The sequence below is a fragment of the Dipodomys spectabilis genome, unplaced genomic scaffold (genome assembly GCF_019054845.1).
Source record: "Dipodomys spectabilis isolate Male_0828 unplaced genomic scaffold, ASM1905484v1 ptg000363l, whole genome shotgun sequence".
NCBI classification, from domain to species: domain Eukaryota; kingdom Metazoa; phylum Chordata; class Mammalia; order Rodentia; family Heteromyidae; genus Dipodomys; species Dipodomys spectabilis.
This window is the reverse complement of record NW_024871040.1, coordinates 6,529,013-6,552,333: the sequence shown is the minus strand read 5'-3', so window position 1 is coordinate 6,552,333 and position 23,321 is coordinate 6,529,013. Positions and strand designations below refer to the sequence as shown.

The 23,321-nt window shown below is 48.1% G+C and overlaps 2 protein-coding genes across 5 annotated transcripts in view; one reads left to right on the top strand and one right to left on the bottom strand.

The window, feature by feature from the left end:
- Limk2 (LIM domain kinase 2) overlaps positions 1-1,734 on the top strand; it is a 78,098-nt gene extending 76,364 nt beyond the window's left edge. For all 4 annotated transcript variants that reach the window (XM_042666244.1, XM_042666247.1, XM_042666246.1 and 1 more), the window contains one exon: positions 19-1,734. In XM_042666244.1, coding sequence (XP_042522178.1) covers positions 19-163 — 145 coding nt within the window. In that variant the 3' untranslated portion in view covers positions 164-1,734. The remainder of the gene's footprint in view (positions 1-18) is intronic.
- Positions 1,735-3,031: 1,297 nt separating this feature from the next.
- Positions 3,032-22,201, bottom strand: Pik3ip1 (phosphoinositide-3-kinase interacting protein 1). Its single transcript, XM_042666319.1, has 6 exons — positions 21,966-22,201; positions 20,942-21,064; positions 20,729-20,848; positions 19,170-19,373; positions 18,987-19,065; positions 3,032-4,798 (listed from the first exon to the last, which is right to left on the bottom strand). The coding sequence occupies exons 1-6, from the start codon at positions 22,033-22,035 to the stop codon at positions 4,594-4,596; spliced, it is 801 nt and encodes a 266-aa protein (XP_042522253.1). The 5' UTR covers positions 22,036-22,201; the 3' UTR covers positions 3,032-4,593.
- Between the last annotated feature and the right edge of the window lie 1,120 nt (positions 22,202-23,321).

Here is a 23,321-nt window from a genome sequence, read left to right as displayed (position 1 = left end):
CTTTTCTTTTCTTTCCAGACCAGCATTTTCCAAACTGGAGGACTCCTTTGAGGCCCTCTCCCTGTACCTAGGAGAGCTGGGCATCCCACTGCCCGCAGAGCTGGAAGAGCTGGACCACACTGTGAGCCTGCAATACGGCCTGACCCGGGACTCACCCCCCTAACCCTGGCCCAGCCCCCTGCAGGGGGGCCTTCCACAGCCAGCATTGCCCCCTCTGCGCCCTGGCCCTGCTTGTGAACAGGGCTTTCCCGGGCTTCCTGTGTTCCTGTGGATTGGTGGCACATTCCAAGGCACAATGAGCCATCCCTACTACCTCCCCAGGAGGCGAGCGGGCGCAGCGCCAGCAAAATGTATCTCCCCCCGACATTTGGGTGGCCTGGTTACTGTTGATAAATCCAACACTCACCTGAAAGCTGTGAAGATATAAACTACGAACCTGAACTCGGGGGCCAGGAGGAATCTGTTACTTGGCCCTACCTGGGACCCCTGGCTTACACTAATCAACGTGACCTGGGCCTGCTGGGCAGGACCCCGGGGGAGCCTGCCTGTAGCCTCTAATGACTGGTTTAGCGGGACTTCAGTTGGGATTGTGGCCAAGAGAAAGACTGGTGACCCACTTGCACTCAAGAAGTTTCAATGACAGTCGATCCCACTTCCCGGAGCAGAGGTGGAGGGAATAGGTTTTGAAGCCTCTTAGTGTATAGTGGGACCCACCAGCAATCGAGGCTGTTTATCCACTTGCCTGGGGGTGGCTCCAGCCAGCCCAGGGACCACACCAATGTGAGCAGGAAGTTTGCACTTCGCCTTCTCAGCCTCTACTGGAGATCAGCCAGAACTAGGCGACATCTTCTTTTGTCTCAACAAGAAGATGGGAAGAAAGAGGCTCTGCCTTCTAAAAATAGCATCTTCTAGCTGCTGCCACTCATACTCTGATGGGCTTAGCCAAAAGGCCGAAATACTGCCTAGAGCTAGATGGAATCTGCGGACTGTGGCCTGTTGCAGGCCTAGGTTCTAAGGGAAAGGAGGCTCAGAAATCTCTTGCCCACCTCCCTGTAGCAGCCACTGCTCATCCTCCAACACACCTGCTCTAGACAGCAACATGGATTGAGAAAACGTGGTGAGACAGAGTCCCAGAGCCGAGGGGCTGAAAGGGAACAGCTCCCTGAGCTGGACCACTGGCTTCTACCTCCCTTGTTAGCTGGCCCAGCTCATAGCTCCTGGCTTACAGACTTCTGAGCCACACCTCGGGGCCACGGGCATTGGAAAACCTGGGGACGCTTCCCACCTTGATCCCCAGACCTCCAGAGACTCCATAGGACACCTCAATTTGCCTAAATGTCTCTGGGATTACACCCTATTTAACAAATTGGGAATGGGTTCGGGTTATAAATGCAATGTGTGGTGGTTGTATTGGGGGGAGGTGGGGGAGTGATCCGGGAGAATGGTTGCTGTTAATATTACCTTCTTATATCTATTGGGTGGTATGTGAAATATTGTACATAGACTGGATGAGTTATGAAGTGGGTGGTTATCTCTGGCCAGAGTTTACTTGCTGTGTAGCCTGTACTTACATGTGGACTTTGCACGCTTGCTGTAGGGTTGAATCCTAGGCTCCTGGCAACAGCATGGTTCAGCATCCTGTGGCTGCTTGTGTTTCAGCTGTCCCCAGCAAGCGTGGGAGTGGCAGGCCCGAGCCCGGCTATTGATTAGACTAAATAAATTAAGCAGTTAACAAAAGTGATCATACTGAGAAGGAAAAGCGACTCGGCGCCTGACTCAAGGGAATAAATATGGGGGGGAGCATCTGCTGCCCACCTTCAGGACCTACAAGACTTCCCACAGTAGGGAGTCTCCCAGGTGTAATCCCCCTCTCAGACCCCCAGTTTGTTCATACAAGTCCACTGAGGCAGCCCTTTCCCTGGGTCAGGTCTCTGATCTCCATCCCTACAAAGCTGCTGTGTGTGGCTGCTGTATCCTAGTTTTTGCTCCTTGTGGCTCCTTGGGCTCCTTGAGTGGGGATGCACAAGCCACCTCAGCCCATGTATAAGAAATGCTCAAGAACATCTGTTGCTTCTGTATATGGGGAGACAGAGAACTGACCACTAGCAGAGGATGTTATCTGGTTAGTGGGGCCCTAGGACACAATCCCAAAGGTCATTTCTCCCATGCAATCCCAGAGCTTGAGAGAAACGAAGGATAGAATCTGATTCCTGGTGGTGGTGGGGGGGGGGGGACCCTTGAGCTGGCACTGGTAGTTCATGCCTGTAATCCTAGCTACTCAAGAGGCTGAGATCTAAAGATCATGATTCAAAGCCAGCCTGGGCAGGAAAGGCCATGAGACTCTATCTCCAATTAACTACCATTTCTGGTGTCCATGGCTCAAAGAGGTAGAGTGCTAGCCTTGAGCAAAAATTGCTCAGGGACAGTGCCTAGGCCCCAAGTTCAAGCCCTATGACCAACTAAGTAAATAAAAAACCAAACTGATGATCTGAGGTCCCCATTGCTAACAAAATTAAACAGCACTGTCTGAGCACAAGCTGAGGTCACCCTGGGTATATATCTAAGAGCCTTTGAATCTACAATTGAAGTTCCCTGCTAAAATCCAAGCTAGCTGATAGTTGACAGCTTTACTGCTACAGCCCTAGCCCTGCTCTGAGCAGTCCCTTGACCCCCTCAGCCCCTCCCCTCACTCCCCCCCCCCCCCCCAAACACACACACAACTCTTCTTTGCCTATGGCTTCACAACCTATTTGGGTGTTCAACTCCCTCTACCTTGGAAAGACTGCTGGAGGGGAGAATATTTGCAGTGACCAGCTCCCTCCTTGGGAAGTCCACACGCACTGGTCCTTCCTGTAACTTCAGTCTCTGCAGGATTCCTGGTGGTGACAATCAGGATGCAGACGCTGCAGTGTTCAACTCTTCAACTGGTTCCAGGGTCAGAGTGGGTGAAGAGAAGTTGGACCTCACTGCACAGGTGTGTTGGGTGAGGGGAAGTTTCCATAACTCACAAGAAGTAGGCAACATAGGAGGCTTGTTTTTTTCTTGTTTTTTATAGAAGTCAAATGCAGAGCAATTTCCTGTACTTTATACACAGGTGTCAGAATGAGGTATATCAAACATGTATACAGAGAAATGCTTTTATAGAAAAGTAGAAACCAGTAATGTTCTCATCTCCATCATCGCTAACACCAAGGGACTCTAGACCTGAGGTCTAGGTTCCCTCCGCAATGGCTCTTGGGAGTAACCTGCTGATAGGAATGGACACCCCCCATTCACCCACCTCCTCCACATCAGGCAGTGGCAGGGCTCTGGGCAGGAAGGCCTATGGCTGGGGAACATTGCCAAGGCCTCCGAGTGTGACATCAGAACTTGGAAGCCTCAGCTTCGAGCACAGTGCTGTGTACGTACAACCACACGCAATTCCAGAAACTGGGCTCTCTTGGCCATGTCGGTAGCTTGCTCTCTACCTGTGAGCCCTACCAGGGCCCTACATCCAAAAGGCTTGAAGAACGAGATCCTTTCCAATGGTTCTGTGACCATTTTACAGATGGTAGGAAGTGCTGGCCTGGTGGTGGTAGTAGGGCCACAGGGCTACCTGCAAACTAGGGCCCAACTGAAGGAAGGCAAGCCCTGAAGTGCTTTATTTTCCTTGTCTCTGAGCTTATTTCCCAGGTTCCCCTCTAAGCAGCTGCTCAACAAACATCCAAGTTATGTCATTGCCATGGGTGCCCAGCTGGCTACTCTCTTATCAGTGCAAAATGAAAGGGGAGGTCACTGTCCACCCCAGAAGATTTAGGGCATCCCCAGCCCCATTTTCTGTCCTGAGGCCTAAGGCAGGAGCAGATCCTTCTCTATCCTCTTCCTAAGTGGAATGTTTAGTGCAATTCTTCCCTTCCTTTCCTTAATGAGACAGGAAGAGTCCTTGGGCCCAGGCCTGGCCCATGGTTGTCAAGGCACATCCTGCCCTCGAGCTGGATCACACCCGCTAGCCCCAGCCTAGATTTCATTCAGTCCAAAGTTCTGGCTTTCATCCAAACTCATTTCCGGTTCTCAGAATAGGGAGTTCCCTTTCAAATATTTAAAAAACTATATATATATATATTTTTTTTTTTCAATGCTGCCTCCTGACCTGCTTAACCTTAACTATGAATAACAGTGTGCGCCATTCAAGCTCATGAAGAACAAACGGGAAAGGTGGAGTAGGCCATCTTAGATGGTAAAGCACAGAGGAGTCTGGGAGAGCTCCCCCCTTGTCTGTCCCTGGTTCAAATCTGGAGGGGGGGGCGGGGCACAGACAATGTTTGGAAGCCCTTGTCAGCAGCACTGCTGTGGGAGCTACGCTGCTATCTCCACCGGCAGGAAAAGTCCTCTGCTCCAAAGAATGGAGGAGAAACACTGCACTCTTCCCAGCCTCACCCTCAGCCCACAGTGCTACCTGCTTCTGTCACGAGGATTCCCAAAACATAAAAAATAAAACAAAAACCAGTGGGGGTAGAGTCTGTAACCACAACACAAGATGTAGATCCTCCTAGCTGTAGGAAGTTGGGCTGTTCTGCACAAGTATCTGCATGGGCTTCTGCCCACTGGAGAGGCTCAGGCCCCAGGGGTGCCAGCCTGGCCCATGAGGGGGGTGCTTCCCTCTTGCAGGTCCACAGGAGTCTGGTTGGTGTGCACCACGATGGTCTTCTCATCCACGATCTCACAGGTGGGGTTGGTAAAGGCAGACAAGGGCAGGGTGATGCGCTGCAGCTCCCTCTCACACACTTTCTGCTCATGCTGCTCTTTCAAGTCCTTCCCCCTGCAGAAGAAAAAAAGGACAAGTTGAGTACTTGAAAAGGGTAGAGTAGGGTCAAGAAGAGGGGGCGGGGGCGGGGGGGGGGGGGGAGTAGTGGGGGGGAAGGGAGGAGGTAAGTAGATAAATGAAAAGGGGGCAGAATACAGCCAAGAATTCCATGTAGACTGGATACCAGTGGCTCACACCTGTAATCCTAGCTACTCAGCAGGCTGAGATCTGAGGATCATTGTTCAAATCCAGCCTGGGCAGGAAAGTCCACGAGACTCATCTCCAATTAACCACCAGAAAACCGGAAGTGGCGCTGTGGCTCAAGTGGTAGAGCGCTTGCCTTGAGCTGAAGAGCTGAGGGACAGTGCCCAGGCCCAGAGTTCAAGCCCTACAACCACCAAAAAAAAAAAAAAAGAATTCCATATAAACCATCACCAGTGGCTCACGCCTATAATTCTAGCTACTTAGGAGGCAGAGATCTGAGGATCATTCCAAGACAGCCCAGGCAGGAAAGTCCATAAGACTCATTTCCAACTAACCTCCAAGTGGTAGAGTGCTAGCCTTGAGTGAAAAAGCTCAGGGACAGTGCCTCGGCCCTGAGTTCAAGCACCATAACAAAAAAAAAAAAAAAAAAATTCAATGAAGCCCAGCACCAGTGAGTGGCTCATCTCTGTAATTCTAGCTACTTAGGAAGCTGAGATCTGGGGAGAAAAGTCTGTGTGACTATTTCTAATTAACCACCAAATAGCTGGAAGTGGAGCTATGGCTCAAGTAGTAGAGTGCTAGCCGTGAGGCAAAAAAGCTCAGGGACAATGCCCAAGCCCAGAGTTCAAGTTCCAGGATGGGCAAGTAAATAATAAATAAATTCAATGTATAGTCTACAAAATGAAGAAAAGTGAGGGAAAGGGTGGTTTGGGATGAATAGGTGAAAATGTTGAAAGGGTGACATATTAGGTTGTTGAATGGCAACTGCTTTGTACAACAACTTAAAGATAATAAATATATAATTTTAAAAAGAATTTTAAAAAGGTCAGGTATTCAGGCTGGGCCTACTCCCTGAGGCCCAGACAGGAACAGGTCTGTCTGGTTACAATCAACCAAACATTGGCCTAAGCAGAACTGACTAACTCAGGACCTCAGTCAGATTGCTTTTAAACTCAATAAGGAGCTCCTCCTGCACGTCTGGTCTCTGCTTTCCCATGTACAAATTAAGGATGATGCTAGTCTGAGTCTCATAACAGCAGTGGAGGGAATGTAAAAGAAACAGACTTAATCGAGCAAGATTAAACTGGGCTCCAACACAGAGAACTATCTCAGCTCCAGCCCCAACCTCTAAGATGAATGAGAAAACTGACTTTCTTATCCCCAAGTCCTAGGTGTGAGCTAGACTAGAAACACACCATATGCAAATCATATAGGGAAAATCAGGGCTACTCAGGTCAAGGGAAACAGGACTTTCTGGGCCTCTCTGAGTTGTTACTTGCCTTTGAATGCTCATGATATTCTGTTACCCAATCCGACCATGGTGCTACTGTTTAACTTTATATACAAAATATCCCTTCTTTTTTTTTTTTGTCAGTCATGGGGCCTGAACTCTGGGCCTGGGCACTGTCCCTCAGCTCTTCAGCTCAAGGCTAGCACTCTACCACTTAAGCCACAGCACCACTTCTATTTTTTTTTCCTAGTGGTTTATTGGAGCTAAGAGTCTCATGGACTTTCCTGCTCAGGCTGGCTTTGAACTGTAATCCTCAGATCTCAGTCTCCTGAGTAGCTAGGATTATAGGCGTGAGCCACCAGTGCCCGGCTATGAGCCTCTTATCTCCAATTAACCACCCAAAAAGCCAGAAGGAGAGTTGTGGCTCAACTTGAGCCTGCTGCCAACTTGGCTTTTTGCAGGTTATTTGAAAATGTAGTCTAGTGGACTTCCCTGCGTATGCTGGCTTTGTTTGAATCACAAACTTCCATATCTCAGCCTCCTGACTAGCTAGGATTCGAGGCATGAGCCACCAGATCTGACTGTTTTGGTTATTTTTAAGGTAGACTCTTGTTTTATACTTGAGCCAAGCTGAGCTGTGATTGTCCTTCCCCACCCCACCCCACCCCAACCCTAAAATCACTGGAATAAAGGGCATGTACTACTGTGCCCAGCCATTGTGTTTCTACCGTATCTGGAATAACTGGTCCCACCAGCATGCCAAACCCTTGGCTGGTTGTGATAAGAGTCTCATAAACTTCTCTTTTGCCTGAACTGGCCTCAAATAACAAAACACACACACACACACACACACACACACACACACACACACACCTCTGCCTCCCAAGTAGCTGGGATTTCAGGCTTTAGATATGGTGCCCAGCTCTTACTCATTTTCTAAACAAGGAAATGACACAGAGATGGAATGCTCTGGAGGATGTGGTGGGCTCAGAACAACTCTGTTGGGCTCTGGCTGGAGCTCAATGTTCTGACCTGATTAAAGTTATCCCTCAAAAAAATAGTAGAGCAGCCTACTCTGGCTGTCCATGTAAGGTGCATTTCCCTCTAGCCTTCACACACACACACACACACACACACACACAGTGCCAACTAAAGGGTTTGGTGAGTGCCTAGCACACTGAAGAGCAAAACTAATACCCAGAACCCAGGGCAGTAATCCTCTGAGGCCTACAACGTGGACTTAATCAGGGAAAATTCTCTCAGGAGAAGCCCTGAAACCGTCAGGGCTTCTTGTTGGATGACTTGGTGAAACAAGGCAGGGACCAGTTTCAGCTCTCCCCAGGGACATAGCTATAAACAGACAGATCACTTGACCAAATGGGTAGGGTGGGGGATTGGAGAGTAAGGGAGAGTTTGCATAGGTGCCTCTGAATTGTCTTTTCTCTGTCTCTGTCTTTCTCTTTCTCTCTTCCAATTCCACTGTGTGAACTCTAGGCCTCATGCTTGCTCTACTGGCACTCTACCATTTGCGCCATTCCTCCGGCCTGATTTTTCCCTAGTTACTTTGGAAATAGAATCTCTGACCAGGGTGGCTTTGAACTATGATCCTCTGGATCTCAGCCTTCTTTTTTTGTGCCGGTCCTGAGGCCCGAACTCAGGCCCTGGGCTCTGTCCCTGAGCTTTTTTTTTTGCTCAAGGCTAAGCTGCTCTACCACTGAAGCCACACGCAGCTCCACTTCTGGATTGTTTTGGTAGTGTACTGGAGATAGATTTTGCTGCCCGGGCTGGCTTTGAACTGCACAGAATTCAACCTTCTGATTAGCTAGAATTACAGGCAGCCCTTCTCACTCAGCTCTCCACTCCTTCGTATCCGTACACAGCCAGCTCAGCCTGTGATACTTGGCAAAATGGATTCTCTGTGCCTCGCTTTCCTCAATTGTCTCACACAAGGTAACAACTGTGAGGATCATTTTGAAAAAGAGTGAAGCTGGGCTGGGAAGGTGGCTCAGTGGTAGAGCGCTTGCCTTGCATGCATGAGGCCCTGGGTTCGATTCCTCAGCACCCCATAAGCAAAAAGAAAAAAGCCGGAAGTGGCGCTGTGGCTCAAGTGGTAGAGCGCTAGCCTTGAGCTGAAGAGCTGAGGGACAGCGCCCAGGCCCAGAGTTCAGGCCCCACGACCAGACCCAAAAAAAAAGAAAAAAAAAAAAAGAGTGAAGCTGTAGTAAACACTCAGGAGGCTGAGCTATTTTCTCCTGGATGACTTGACTCCCTAAACAATGTTATCTTAATTTGGTTTCTCCAGAAAACTGGTACTGACTGGCCCAGGCAAGTATTGTTTTTATGACCTCAGTAATTCCCTCCTCTGGACCTTAATCTCATCATCTGGAAATTAAGGAGTTGGACGTGGTCATCTCCAGGGCCCTGAACATTCTGTGACATCCCTCACATGGCCTAGGCTGATGGCCTGTTTCTCATTGTGAGGCTACAGGGGATAAGATTTGTGAACTCATCCCCCTGAGTCACCCTGAGGGCCTGTGGATGACAAAGTTTCTGAACACACAAGCGAAGGCTCCTTACCCCACCCTTCTCATGAGCCTCTGTACCAAAGGCCAACAACTCCCACAGCAGAGGCACTCCAGAGGGGAATGGAGGCACAGTTTCCATGGGGAAAGGGCTATGTGGACCAAGTGCTTTCCCCAAGTCACATCCTGACACCCAGTCTTTGGAAATCATCAGTTGCCACTGCCCAGAAGAAAGCCCAACCTCCCTAATGAAACAGCCAGATTCTAAGCCAAGCACTGTGGCTAATACCTGCAATCCTACCCACTCAAAAGGCTAAGATATAAGGATTGCAGTTTGAAGCCAGCCCAGGATAAACAAATCCATGAGACTCTTATCTTCAGTTAGCCAGTAAAAAAAAAAAAAAAACCAAAAAACAAAAGTGAGCTCTGGCTCAAGTGGTATAGTGTCAGCCTTGAATAAAAAAGCCAGAGCCCAGCACTAGTAGCTCACACCTGTAATCCTAGCAATTCAGGAGGAGATCTGAGGATTGTGGTTCAAACCAAGCCCAAGTAGGAAAGTCTGTAAGACTCTTACCTCCAATTAACCACCAGAAAACTGGAAGTGGTGCAGAGGCTCTAAGTGGTAGAGTGCTAGCCTTGAGCAAAAAGAGCTGAGGGACAGCGCCCAGACTGCCAGTTCAAGCCACATGACCAACAAAAACAAAAGAAAAGCCTAAGCAAAGGCATGAGAGCTTGAGTTCAAAGCCCCAGTACTGGCACAAAAGAAAGAAAATAAAAGCCAGATTCTTCCAAGCTGTCCATACAGGGAACAAATCTAGACTTAATTTTAGTAAGAGAGCCCACGAGCCAACAAAAAGATCAAAAGGCAACTTTATAAAAGGAGTAAACAGGGGCTGAGAAGGTGGCTCAGTGGTAGAGCGCTTGCCTTGCATGCATGAGACCCTGGGTTCGATTCCTCAGCACCACATAAGCAGGGAAAAAAAAGCCGGAAGAGGTGCTATGGCTTAAGTGGTAGAGTGCTAGCCTTGAGCTGAAGAGCTGAGGGACAGTACCCAGGCCCAGAGTTCAGGCCCCATGACCAGACCAAAAAAAAAAAAAAAAGGAGTAAACAAGTGTCTTTCTCCAAGGCCTGAACTTCAAACTTGAAGGGGCTGGAGGAAGAAAACCAGAAACTCAACAACTTCCTGGGTACCTACCAAATTAGCAAGAAATGGGTTTTCCATCTGTCAGGATGAGTATAGGTACCTACTAGCTGCCATGTATCTCAAATATACACCATCTTTTTTGTTGTTGTTGTTGTTGGTCATGGGGCTTGAACTCTGGGCCTGAGCACTATCTCTCAGCTCTTCAGCTCAAAGCTAGCGCTCTACCGCTTGAGCTACAGCGCCACTTCCGGTTTTCTAGTGGTTTATTGGAGATAAGAGTCTCACGGAGTTTCTTGCCCTGGCTGGCTTTGAACTGCAATCCTCAGATCTCAGCCTCCTGAGTGGCTAAGATTACAAGCGTGAGCCATGGGCACCTAGCTAAATCATCTTTTAATTTCCAACCTTGTTAAGATAATATTCTCCCCATTTTATGGATGAAGAAACTGAGACTTTGGAGTTTAATCCTCCCTTCTTTAGCTACCTCTTTTTTTTGTTGTTGTTGCTGTTGTTGTTGTTGGTTGTGGGGCTTGAACTCTGGGTTTGGACACTGTCCCTCAGCTCCTCAGCTCAAGGCTAGCGCTCTACCACTTGAGCCACAGAGCTACTTCCAGTTTTCTGGTGGTTAAGTGGAGATAAGAGTCTCATGGACTTTCCTGCCAGGTTTTCCTGCCCAGGCTGGCTTTATACCATGATCCTCATATCTCAGCCTCCTGCATAGCTAGGATTACAGGCATGCGCCACCAAGCGCCTGGCCAGCTACCTCCTTTACTAATTTACAGCTGTGGGCCACTGAGTTGCTCCTAATGGACACAAGTCTTGGGGGTGGAGGGGTGGTCAATTTGTAGTAATCAGGCAGAACAGGGTTGGAAGAACTGCCATAGATAAAGGAAGCAGATGCTGGGACTAGTCAGGATTTGTAATGCTGCGTGTCCCGCTGATAATGGTGCCCCTGGAGCGGCTGCTCCAGCTTCCTTGGGAGATGGGAGAGCGGCCACAAGGCACTGACCATCAGGAAGCCCAGCCACCACCTCCCACACTCCCTTGCGCGTGCAGGACAGCCTGTGGCAGCTGTCTGGCAGCCAAGAAAGAACAAAAGGCTTATTCACTGACTCAGCTCCTCTCCCAAAGGGGGGTGGGGGAGTGTTGCCTTACTTGTTTTTCCCCTCCCCATTTTATCAGAAAAAAAAAAAAAAATAGGAGCTCCCTTCAGAGCTAGTTAAGACACTGCTGTTCATAACAGGAATAGGGAGCTACCCAATTGTATAGTCTGGCCAGATGAGCCCGAGGGGGCTGAAGAACTACCAGAACAAAGATCCAGCCCAGCTGAGCAACCAGTCCACCCCCATCTTCAGCCCTTCCTCCCCTGAGAGGAAGCCTGCTGCCTGCCCACCCTACCCAGCCAAGGGAAGCTCCCCATCCATTAGCCAAGGCCTCTGGCAGAGTTCAAGCAGTGCAATAATTAATGACTGCTCCAGGGTTGGGAAAGAGAGCTAGCTAGGCTGGCCAGAGAGAGCAGGTGTGGATGGAACTGCTGCCTGCCGTGCTGCCGACTTCCTCTCCCCCAGCTCCACTAGACAGAGCAGGCTTCTTCCGTGAAAATAGGCTATTATGCCACCGCGCTGCACAAGGCAGGCTTCCGGCAGGCTTCCCGAGGCACGGGCTATAGCTCCAACCACATTAATTCCGTCCTTACAACAAACCTCTGGTGGTGTCTATTACGATCTCTTTCTCAAACGAAAAAGCAGCAGAACACCTGTGGCTCACGCCCATAATCCTAACTACTCAGGAGTCTGAGATCTGAGAAATGCAGTTCAAAGCCAGCCTGGGTAAGAAAGTCCATGAGACTCTTATCTCCAATTAGCCACCAAAAAAGCTAGAAGCGGAGCTGTGGTTCCAGTGGTAGAACACTAGCCTTGAGCACAAAAACTCAGGGATAGTCTGAAGCCTGAATTCAAGCCCCAGCACTGGCATCAAAAAAATAAAAGGCGGAAATAAAAAAGCAGATGTAGAGAGCTTACATCATCTGTTTTGGAGCAAATGGCAGAACTGGGATTTGAATCAATATAGATACCACTGGGCAATATGAGCCTTAAAGGAAACACCAGAACTAAGAATCATTATATCTAATTCCCTGTCCCTGTCTAATAGATGCGTAAACTGAAGCACACAAAAGGTAAATTGCAAAAAAAAAAAAAAAGAGGCTGGGAAAGTAGCTCAATGGTAGAGTGCTTGTCTTGCATGCATGAAGCCCTGGGTTCAATTCCTTAGCACCACATAAGCAGAAAAAGCCCGAAGTGGCACTATGGCTGAAGGGGTAGAGTGCTTGCCTTGAGCTGAAGAGTTTGGGGACAGCGCCCAGGCCCAGAGTTTAGGCCCCACAACCAACAAGAAAAAAAAAAGAAAAAGAAAAGGTAAATTGCTTGTCCATTATCACATCTAAAATTGATGGCAGCTCTAAAACCAGATTTGTGTGGCGGGAAGAGGGGGGAGAGGTACCAGGACTTGAACTTAGATGCTTAAGCTCAGTTTTTGTCAGTTGTGGGGCCTGAACTCTGGGTCTGGGCGCTGTCCCTTAGCTCTTCAGCTCAAGGCTAGTGCTCTACCACTTGAGCCACCCCACCACTTCCAGCTTTTTCAGTTTATGTAGTGCTCAGGAATCAAACCGAGGGCTTCATGCATGCGAGGCAAGCACTTTAGCACTGAGGTTTCTTTTTTTTTTTTTTTGTCAGTCGTGGGGCTTGAATTCTGGGCTTGGGTGCTGTCCCTGCGCTCTTCAGCTCAAGGTGAGCACTCTACCACTTAAGCCACAATGCCACTTCCAGTTTTCTAGTGGTTTACTGGAGATAAGAGTCTCACGGACTTTCCTGCCCGGGCTGGCTTTGAACCGAGATCCTCAGATCTCAGCCTCCTGAGTAGCTAGGATTACAGGCGTGAGCCACCAGCGCCCGGCTACCTTCAGGTTTCTTGATCACAGCTCATGCTCTACCACTTGAGCTATTTTTTCAGCCTAGCATTTTGCTGCTTTATCAGAGTTGAAATCTATAGGACTTTTGTTTTGTTTTGTTTTTTGGCCTGGGCTAGCTTCAAATTATAGTCCACTAAATTTCAGCCTATTAAATAGCTAGGATTATAGGCATAAGCTACCAGCACATAGCTGATTCTTTTTTTTTTTTTTTTTGTCAGTCATGGGGCTTGAACTCTAGGCCTGGATGCTGTCCCTGAGCTCTTCAGCTAAAGACTAACACTCTACCACTTGAGCCACAGTGCCACTTCCGGCTTTTTCTGTTTATGTGGTGCTGAGGAATTGAACCCAGGGCCTCATGCATATGAGGCAAGCACTCTACCGCTGAGCCACCTTCCCAGCTCCTAGTTGATTCTTTTGACTTCTAAACCCAGACATTTTGGGGGAAAGTTTCTATTTTTCCTGTGGTCTTTTGAAAATCAAATTTCCAAGAAGTTTGAGGACCTTGGTGGACTTTTGGTGACATTTGTCTTTAGACATACCTTCCTGTCTAGGCCTCAGTTGCTCACTGTAAAGCAATGTGCGAAGACAGGTATCAGTGGCTCACGCCCCTGATCCTAGCTACTCAGGAGGTTGAGAGCTGAGGATCGTGGTTCAAAGCCAGCCCAGGCAGGAATGTCTGTGAGACGCTTATCTCCAATTAAGCACCAGAAAACTGGAAGTGGCGCTGCAGCTCAAGTGATAGTGCTAGCCTTGCGCTAAAGAGCTGAGGGACAGCACGTAGGCCCAGAGTTCAAGACCAATGATTGACAAAAAAAAAAGTGAAAAAAACCAACAACAATGTTGATAGCGCTTCCAGGATGGTAAGTGAGGCTTAGCAAAGAGTATTGTAGAACTACAGTACTTGGCCGGTGGTGGCTGGTGGCTCACTCACACCTGTAATCCTAACTACTCAAGAGGCTAAGATCTGAGGATCACAGTTCAAAGCCAGCTTGGGCAGGAAAGGCCATAAAACTTTTATTTCCAATTAACTAACAGAAATCCAGAAGTGGCACTGTGGCTCAAATGGTAGAGCGCTAGCCTTGAGCTGAAGAGCTGAGGGACAGCGCCCTGGCCCAGAGTTCAAGCCCCAAGATCAGCAGAAAATAAAAAAGAACTTCAGTACTTATTCTGTGCTTTCTCTTTCTCTTTGGTCTTCTCTTGGTTCTCTCTCCAAATGTAGAGTTTCTGCTGCTTTTCTTTCACTTTCATTCTTTTTGTGTTTAAGTCTGAGATTGGAACTCAAACTCCGTACCCACCGCTTTCACTCATTGGCTAACAGTCTACCATTTGACTCACGCCTCCAACCCTTCTTTTACTTTCAAATAAAAAAAAAGGAAAGAAACCATAACTGGGTGCAGTGGCTCACATCTGTAATCCCAACTACTAGGGAGGTGGTATCAGGAAGACTATGATTTGAAGCTAGCCTGGGCAAAGAGTTAACAAGACTTCATCTCAACCAATAGCTGGTCATGGGTACCATGCCTGTCATCCCAGCTATGCAAGACATACACAAGATGGCAAGACTCAGTTCCCAAGAGTAACTAATATGAAAAGGGCTATGAACATGGCTCAGGTGGTAGAGTGCTTGATGAGCACAAGTTCTGACTGATGCCTTGTCCCAGAACCCAGCATTTTGGGAACTATAACTTTACAGGGTTGGAGGCAATGGAGCCTTGAATGGAACACACTCTGCCTACGAGGCCACAGCACACAGATACTTGGAGAACCTGGCTCCAACCTGAGCCTCTCCCAGGACAAGGTTTAAGCAGGCCTGGGGAGGACACCCAGCCAATATCACAGATTACTTGGGTTACCATTGGCTTTTCCCTCACTCCCCATGATCCTTTGTGCTGGCCCATAGAAGAAATGACAGCAGTAACAGTGTCCATAGCTGGCCTCACCTTCTCAGCCCCCAAGCTGGAGAAACTAAGCAAGGGAGTGAAGGAAGGAAGGAAGGAAGGAAGGAGGAAGAGAAGGAAGGAAGGAAGATAGAAAGGCAGGCTGCTGTTGTGATTATGACCTGATATCTTATGGCTTATACACAATTAATAACATTGGGTGAAGTAGTTCATACCTGTAATTCTAATTATTCAGGGGGACTGAGATTTTGAAGCCAGCCCAAGCAGGAAAGTGTGAGAGACTCTTATCTCCACGAAACTACCAAAAATGCCAGAAGTGAAGAATGGCTGAAAAGGTAGAGAGCTACCCTTAAGCAAAAGAGGCTCAGGGGCAACATTCAGGCTCTGAATTCAAGCTACAGGAATGGAACAAAAATTAATAAATAAATAAATTGGTGAGTGGGTGGGTAGATGTAAAGGGGAAATATATTGCCATTTAACAGGCAGGTTCAGAAAACACCTGACACTTTGTTCTCTGGGGAGGGAGTGGGGAGCCGAGAGCTTCTCTCTAGCCTACATGTGGTTTCCTGTTGTACAAACTGTTCTCAGAGCATGTTTGCAAAGGAAAAGGGTGGTCTGGTGGCTGGTGATCAGGCAATTTGGTGACTTGGTGTCTTTCACTGAATTTATAATAAAAAAAAATTCAAGGCCACAGGGCAGTGCCTTTGACAACCTAACAGAGCGAATCTAGAAAAATAATAAACAAATAAATAAAGACCTGGCTTTATTGTTGAGCTTAGAATTAAGATCATAATCAAGTTCAAGCACCAGCAAGGCCTGGAAATTGTCAGATTGGAGGACAGCCAAACATTATCCAGTGGCTGAGAATGGAGGAAATATTTCAAGGGGCAAACTCTGCCAACATGAAGGGTCTGCCTATGAATTGTATGGGCACAGCCCATGACACCATTTCCTCTATGTCTCTCTCTGAACCAAGTAAGCAGATGTCACTGGACCTGCCATGCCAACCATCCCACTGCAGGCCACAACCTCAGTCTGGGAGTCCGGATGCCCACTCAGGTCAATACTTCCCTTCTCTGGACCGCTGTTTCCTGAATCACAGAAAATCAGAGAAGGAATGGGGGCCTGGGAAGCACTCATCCAGCACTCATGTTTTATACAAAAGGAAAACAGCTGTTGTTTACCTACCATTTCCTATGGGCCATGTGCTGAGTGACACAGTTGCCTGCCTTAGTCCCAAGACAGCATAGAAAGTAGAAGGAACTTTCCCAGAGTCACACAGATAGATAGATATTAGTGGCAGGCACAACTTCTCTCCATCCAAAGCTAGGTATATAACCTTAAGGTGCATGCTTTTCAGTCTCCTCATCTGAGGAACAACAGCATTTACTTCTTAAGAGTAACTGTGAAGAGGGACAAAGGGTGAACAAATGCAGCAGTGGTACTCACTAGACACCATATTGATAATGAACAACTTGTGGGTGGGAACAGGAGGGAAAAACTGGGAAAGACCAAGGGAAAGGGTGACATTGTCCACAAGGAAATGTACTCATTACCTGACTTATGAAACAATAACTCCTCAGGATATCACTTTTATAATAACAATGAAGATATTCAATAATTTCTTTTCAAAAGACCCAGGCACTGGTAGCTCACAACTGTAATCCTAGTTATTCAGGAGGCTGAGATCTGAGCATCATGGTTCAAAGTCAGCCCAGGAAGGAAAATCCATGAGATTCTTTTTTTTTTTTTTTTTGGTGCTTACAAGGCTTGAACTCTGGGCCTGAGTGCTGTCCCTCAGCTTTTCAGTTCAAGGCTAGCACTCTACCACTTGAGCCACAACGCCACCTCCGGTTTTCTGGTGGTTAACTGGAGATAAGAGTCTCATGGACTTTCCTACCCAGGCTGGCTTTGAACCACGATTCTGAGATCTCAGCCTCCTTGAGTAGCTAGGATTACAAGTATGAGCCACCAGCCTGTGGGACTCTTATCTCCAATTAACTAGCAAAAAGCTAGAAGTGGTATTGTGGCTCAAGTGATAGCCCTGAGCAAAAAAAGCTCAGGGACAGTACCCAGGCCCTGAGTTCAAGCCCCAGCAAAAGCACAAATCATCATCATCATCTGAGAAATGTATTGGAATATGCAAAAAATTTGAAGCCAGGTAAGGCCTATGGTAAATGTTCACTATTGTTGGATTACTCCCTTTGTCATATGTCAGCACCTGTAAGCACATTCTAGGTTTATATGCTGCTGAGCGGATCTCCCTAGACTGTGGGTCATACATGGTTCTGAGAGGGGGAAATGCAGGCCACTATATCCCTTGCTTCCTTACAGGAAGACTTCTCAGACCAGAGGGCTGGGAGTTCAATCCCTGTCTTTACCCAAGAACAGCAAATAATTCTGCAATGTTGCCTAGTACTATAAAAATGACTTGGTTCTTATCACTCATCACTGAATTTGAGCAGCTTTCCCACACGGCATTTCAGACCTTTCAAAATAAGCCTTCCTAGCTGGGTGCAGGTGGCTCACCCCTGTAATCCTAGCTACTCAGGAGGCTGAGATCTGAGGATCATAGTTCAAAGCCAGCCCAGGCAGGAAAGTCCGTGAGACTCTTATCTCCAATTAACCACCAGAAAACCAGAAGTGGCACTGTGGTACAAGTGGCAGAGCACTCATCTTGAGCTGAAGAGCTCAGGGACAGCACCCAGGGGGAGTTCAAGCCCCATGACAGACCAAAATAAATAAATAAGCATTTCTTTCTTGCTGCCTCGGCTGCAGGTAATGGCTCAGCTTCCTCTGTCTTTCTGTCTGTCTTATTCGTACTATTGAGTTTTAAAACCCAGACCTATATAGAAATCCAAGTCCCCAGATCTTTTGATTACTTACTTATCATACTGGGGTTACATTCAGGGCCTTTCACTTGCTACCACTTGAGCTAAACCCCAGCCCTTTTTGCTTTATTTTTCAAGTATCATCTTACATGAATGCACAATCCTCCCACTTATGTCTCCTAAGTGGCTAGGATGACAAGTACGGGCAACTGCACACAGTTTTATTTTGTTTTGTTTTTCTGGCAGTACTAGAGTTTGAACTCAAGGCCTCACATTGGCTCAGCTGGTGCATTTTCACTTGATCACACCTCTACCCCTGCTTTTTGTTGGTTAATAGGGGAAAATAAGTCTATCAGCATAGGTTGGTTTTGAACCAGTATCCTTTGAATCTCAGCCTCCTAAGTAGTATTACATGCATGAACTACCATACCAGCCCCTGGCTTATTGACTGAGATGGAAATCTTATTAACTTTTTCGCCTGGGCTGGCCTCAAACTTTGATCTTCTTGTTCGCTACCTGCTAAGACACTGGAGTTACAGACGTGAGCCACTAGCTCATGACATTAGACTCACTTTTCCAATTCATTTTTTTCCTTCTTACTCTAGAAGAGACACCTCATTATGCTTAAGCCCCAAATGCAACTCCAAAAGGTTGGAAATCTTTTCTAATAGAAGGATTTTGTAATTCACAAAAAGAATTCCATTTCCAGATCCCTGAACTAAATGTCCAGCCTAATTTCTATAGGACTACACGTTTCCCTCTGAGATTAGATAACAAGAGGTTTGTTACCAAAGGATATGGGTTTGAACACAGGTTCGGCCATTGCCAGGTAATATGGCATTGAACAAGTCACTTTACCTTTCTGAAAAAGGTTTTCTCATTTGTCACCAAAAAAAAAAAAAGGTCAGGAGCTGGTGGTGGCTCATACCTGTAATCCTAGGCTGAGATATGAGGATCACAGTTCAAATCCAGCCTGAGCAAGAAAGTCCATGAGACTTTTACTTCCATCTCCAATTAACCACCAAAAAAAAAACAAACCATAAGTAGAATTCTAGCTTCAATGGTGAAGAGCGCCAGCCTTAAGCAAAAAAGTTAAGGGACAATGGCCAGGCCCTGAGTTCAAGCCCAATAAAAAATACTGTTGGGTGAAAAATCAAGGGTATCAATTGATTACTAAGAATGTATCTCATGGTTTGGCTGTGCTGGCTGCAGTTTGATGTACTGCTGTTGTCAATAAATAAGTCAAAGTTAAAAAAAAATCAAGGGCATCAAAGGAAAGGGTCTTCATATCATTGGCTTTTTTTTTCTCTTTCCTTAACTCCTTGCTTCATTTTAGGTAAGAAAGCCATAAAGAAATGTACCAATCCATTCACCTCCTCCCATAAACCCAGAAGAGAAGCTACTGACCTCTTGTAGGTGTAGCCCAAAATGATGCCGGCTCCAATGGCAATGATGATCACCATCATGGTAATGCCCAGCACAGAGCCTGCCAAGGACACAACAAAAAATCCAATTAGCCACGACCCAGAAAATCGGTAAATGACATCAGTTGATGAGTCCCAACAAGGGCAGTGGTAGAGGCAACCATACCCAGAGTTCCCAGGTCCTTTTTCTCTTTGGAACTCATCCGAACCCGCTGACTGATCCCAATCACTGGCTGTACTGCAGCTGCTTCCCTCCTGGCTGGCAGGGCGTTGGCAGGAGGGAATGCCTGCACCTCCTGGTCATCTGACACTTTTTCAGATGGCGCCTCTGGCTCTGTTGTAGAGGTTGGGGCTGCCTGGGAAGTGGTTGCTGGAGATGAGATGAGAAAGAGCTCACATAAGAGACTGCCTTGCGTGAATTCCACAGCTAAAGCTGAGCCTGGACTTAAGTGCTGACCAAAATGGGGAGATGCACCTTAGAATGTTCGGCCATGCTGAAATCAAACCTTGCCCCAGAGGTAAGATTTAGTCTTGAAAGAGTCAGGCCATTCTCTTCAAATCTTTGCTATCTTCCAAGATCCAGCTTAGTTGCCATCTTCTCCCCACCTCCAGGAGACAATCTCATGCTTTTGTTGCCTTACCTTAATTAGTCCATTTAATCTGAGGAAAATTTGGTACTCAGGAACGTCTGCTTTCATTTGTGTGTGTGTGTGTGCTGTTCATGGAGCTTGAACTCTATGTGTGTGTGTGCTGTTCCTGGGGCTTGAACTCTAGGCCTGGAAACTGTCCCTTAGCTCTTTTCACTCAAGGCTGGTGCTGGACCACCTGATCCACGGCTCTACTGCTTTTTGGTGGTTAACTGGAGAAAACGATTCTCATGGACTTTCCTGCCCTGGCTGACTTTGAACTACGATTTTCAGATCTCATCCTCTTGAGTAGCTCGGATTACAAGTATGAGCCACTGGTAACCAGCTTTCATTTACTTATGTATTTATTTACTTATTTAGTCATTTAGTGCCAGTACTGAGCTTGAACGCAGGGCCTAGGCGCTGTTTTTTACTCAAGGCTAGCACTCGACCACTTGAGCTCCCCTTCGGTGGAGGCTGGTGCTGTACCTACCACCTGATCCACAGCTCCAGTCTGGCTTTTCTTTTTTTTTTTTTTGCTGGTTAATTGAAGAGTATCACGGGCTTTCCTGCCCCAGGCTGGCTTTGAACTGCGATCCTCAGATCTCAGCCTCTTGAATAGCTAGGATTACAGGCGTGAGTCGCAGGGTTAAATGCAACTATGAACTCTGCCATCGCCTTTAAGTCCCCGGCAAGTTCTCAGTGGCTCAGATCCCTGAAACAGCTTCTTCCCCTTCCGGGTCTTGTGAGCCATAAGCCTAGCACACAAGACGCCCCACCAAGGATGACAGACGGCGACACGCGCGGCGGACCCGCCCGGCCGGCCTCCCACGGTTGTTTACAAGCGCTCGGGGAAGATGAGCTCACTCGGAGCGGCATCAGCGACCAATGGGTTTGGAATCCTGCGGCCTGGAGACAGTTCTGACCAATCATGTGGCGCAGGGGGCGGGACTAGCGTCGTGCGGCCGCACGTGCGCTCGGGGTGTAACCCGCGGCTCCTCGTCAGGCGCCCCCCCAGACGCCCAGCGCTGAGGCGCGCGGAGCTTCCGGAGGCCCGCGGGGCCGAGGGCGGCGGAGAACCTGAGGCGGGCACGCGTACCTGGGCAACGCAGGTCCTCGCAAAGTCGCTTTTCAGGGGCACCGGCCTCGCTGCTGATGTAACACCAGGGCCCGCGGGGATCCCGGTCTGGGTTCCGGCAGTAGTTGTGGTTGTCGATGCCTGTGAGGAGAAAGTGGGCGCCGTGAGTTCACGGGTCCGGGCCTGGATGCCGCCGCCGCCCCCCGGCCCCCTGCTCCCCGGGGGAGCACTCACCCAACTCCGGGGCTGTGGCCAGGGCCCGGCCGACCGGTGCATCCCTCCAGTTGAGACAGAGGAGGCCGGGCGCGGGTGAGGGCTGGTCCTCCCGGTACAGGTGGCCGTTGTCCCAGAGGCAGCCTGTGGGGAACAGGACCCCAGCCCCAAAGACCCCCTCAGGACTCTTGGATTGGGGTGACCCACAGAAGGCAAGGAGCATGGCATTCAGGAGAGCTCCCCCACACCTCGCTGAGGTGCCCAGTGGAAAGAAGGGCGCCCGGCCCCCACCCGGCGCTCCCAGGACGATGGTAGTAGCTCTTCGTTTGTTTTCAGTTATTTAAATTTGCCCAAGTGTAAGGAGGCTGCCACTCTGGAACTTTGTAGATTGGAGCAAGTGGCCTGGCTGAAGGTGGAGGTAGATGGTGGGACATTTGAGGATTGGTGGACAGCCGGACTTGAAAGTCATCCCTGTGTTGCAATGTCCATGTTACATAAACTCTTCCCGTTTTCTCCTCCATGGACACGGCCACCTAGTGTCACTTCTAACAGGGGACCCTTCCCTCCCAAGAGAATTCTACCAAAACCTTGATTCACGAGAGAGCCTCAAGCCAGAGGGAATCTGGCTCCTCACTGACTGGATGTGACTCTCATCTCCCGTTGCTTCCTGCAGGAGGAGGCTGGGGATGGACGATCTGCACCCTAACCACACTATAGGAGAGGCTTCAAAACGCCAGGACTTAGGGTGCAAGGGTTGGGGTGGGCAATGCACTCCCAAGCTCCATCTACTCCTGATCAAGAAAAGAGAAAGAGAAAGTGGCTACTTGCCTTTGTTCTTAATGGCAAAGATGGAGCTATATGCCCCTAGCAAGGAAGAGAGAGACAGAGGGAGAAAAAGCTTTCATAGCTACAAAAACAACAACAGCAGCTAGATTTGTTTCCCATTATCCTGGCCATTTGGGAGAAATCGGAGGTAGGGGGTAGGGAGCTGTATCCAGTCTTCTTTATTAAGTTCCTGCAAGAAAGGAAAAGATTGTAATCTCACCTCCAGATCCGTAGGCATCTGTTATGAGCGTGGTGCTGAGGAGGAATGTTTGTACCCAGATCAACAGCATCCTCCCCTCCTCCTGTGGTATAGGTGATCCGGACAACCAGTATTCAACTGGGGTCCTTTTCGGCAGTAGCTTTGCCTCCCAGTCTCAGTCTTGCAGTCAGACCAGCCCTTGTTATGCTTGTTCTGGTAAACAGCCTCTCTTTAGAACTGGGAGCTTCCCAGCTAGCTCGCTGCAGCACTGCGAGGTGTTTTTCTGCCACAAGGCGCCCCCTGGGTCCTAAGCCTCCTATGCCCTGCAAGATCACTCACCCACAGCCAAGACAGGAACTCAGCCAAGGGAAGAAGAGGCAGAGAAGTTCGGGTTGTGCCCGGGCAGTGGATCCATTTGAGACCTGCATAGCTGCCATCCCTAGGGGATTTTTTTTTTTTTTTGGTCGTCTCTTCTATTTTCATTTGTGTGAGTACAGAAAGAATTCCATGGAGAGGCATCCAAGAGGGATGGGGGTGGGGATGATCAGCACTAAAAGCAAAGAGCAGTTTAATCAGAGGGAATTCAAGACCACATAGGTGTACAAGGGAGAGGATCTGTTTGGAGTAACTATACCAATCCTTGAACACTGACATTTTTAAAATTTAAACAGTGTTCATTTTGCCAGCATCAGATTCAGTCCTTTACTTGCATTTGGGGTACCCATATATAGTAGGAGTACAGAAGGGGTATCTTCAGTTGAAAAATACATGTTAGGTAAACATTGGTAATTTTGCTCATCGCTATTGGGTGCCCTTTTTTTTTTTATCATCCCTGAATTTATACAACGGAAGGTAAGTAAAACATTTGCTCCCTCTCTTCCCCACTGTGGGAAATACATTTGTAGTGATTTATTTCTGTCATGAAATCGCACCACATCCATATGACTTAGACCTTTTGGAGTTAGGAGAAGGGCCTTCTTCCTGTTTGGCTGGCAGTTGAAGTTCCCAGGCAGCCTCAGTAAATTGAGAGATAGAACAGAGCGATTCGCCAAGACTACCTTGTGACTCAGGCAAATCCCAAAATAGAAGTGGGAGACTCTTTCCATCCACAGGCAGTAATTTCAAGAGGGGGGAAAAAAGAACAAAACAATAACTTGTACAAGGTTTGTCATAGGGGAAAGCTACTGTGAATACAACTAATTTAAAGTGAATTTGAATTTGCTGTATATAAATTTTAAGAAAGGACAAGGATCCACTGAACTTATGGCCATTTGTAAGAGACATGAATTGGTTTTTGCAATCACTCCCCTAGCTCCTCCCAAAGCTCCTGACATGGGCTGTACTGGAAGTTATGTCTGTAAATGTATTCTCTCTCTC

Bases quoted from the DNA above. Each gene is read 5' to 3' on its own strand.
- Pik3ip1 (XM_042666319.1), bottom strand. From the start codon at position 22,035: ATGCTGTTGATCTGGGTACAAACATTCCTCCTCAGCACCACGCTCATA. The intron at 19,066-19,169 runs GTATGGTTGCCT...TGTCCTTGGCAG, and splicing joins AAAGGACCTGGGAACTCTGG to GCTCTGTGCTGGGCATTACC. The intron at 4,799-18,986 runs GTCAGTAGCTTC...TTTCTTCTGCAG, and splicing joins TTGGGCTACACCTACAAGAG to GGGGAAGGACTTGAAAGAGC.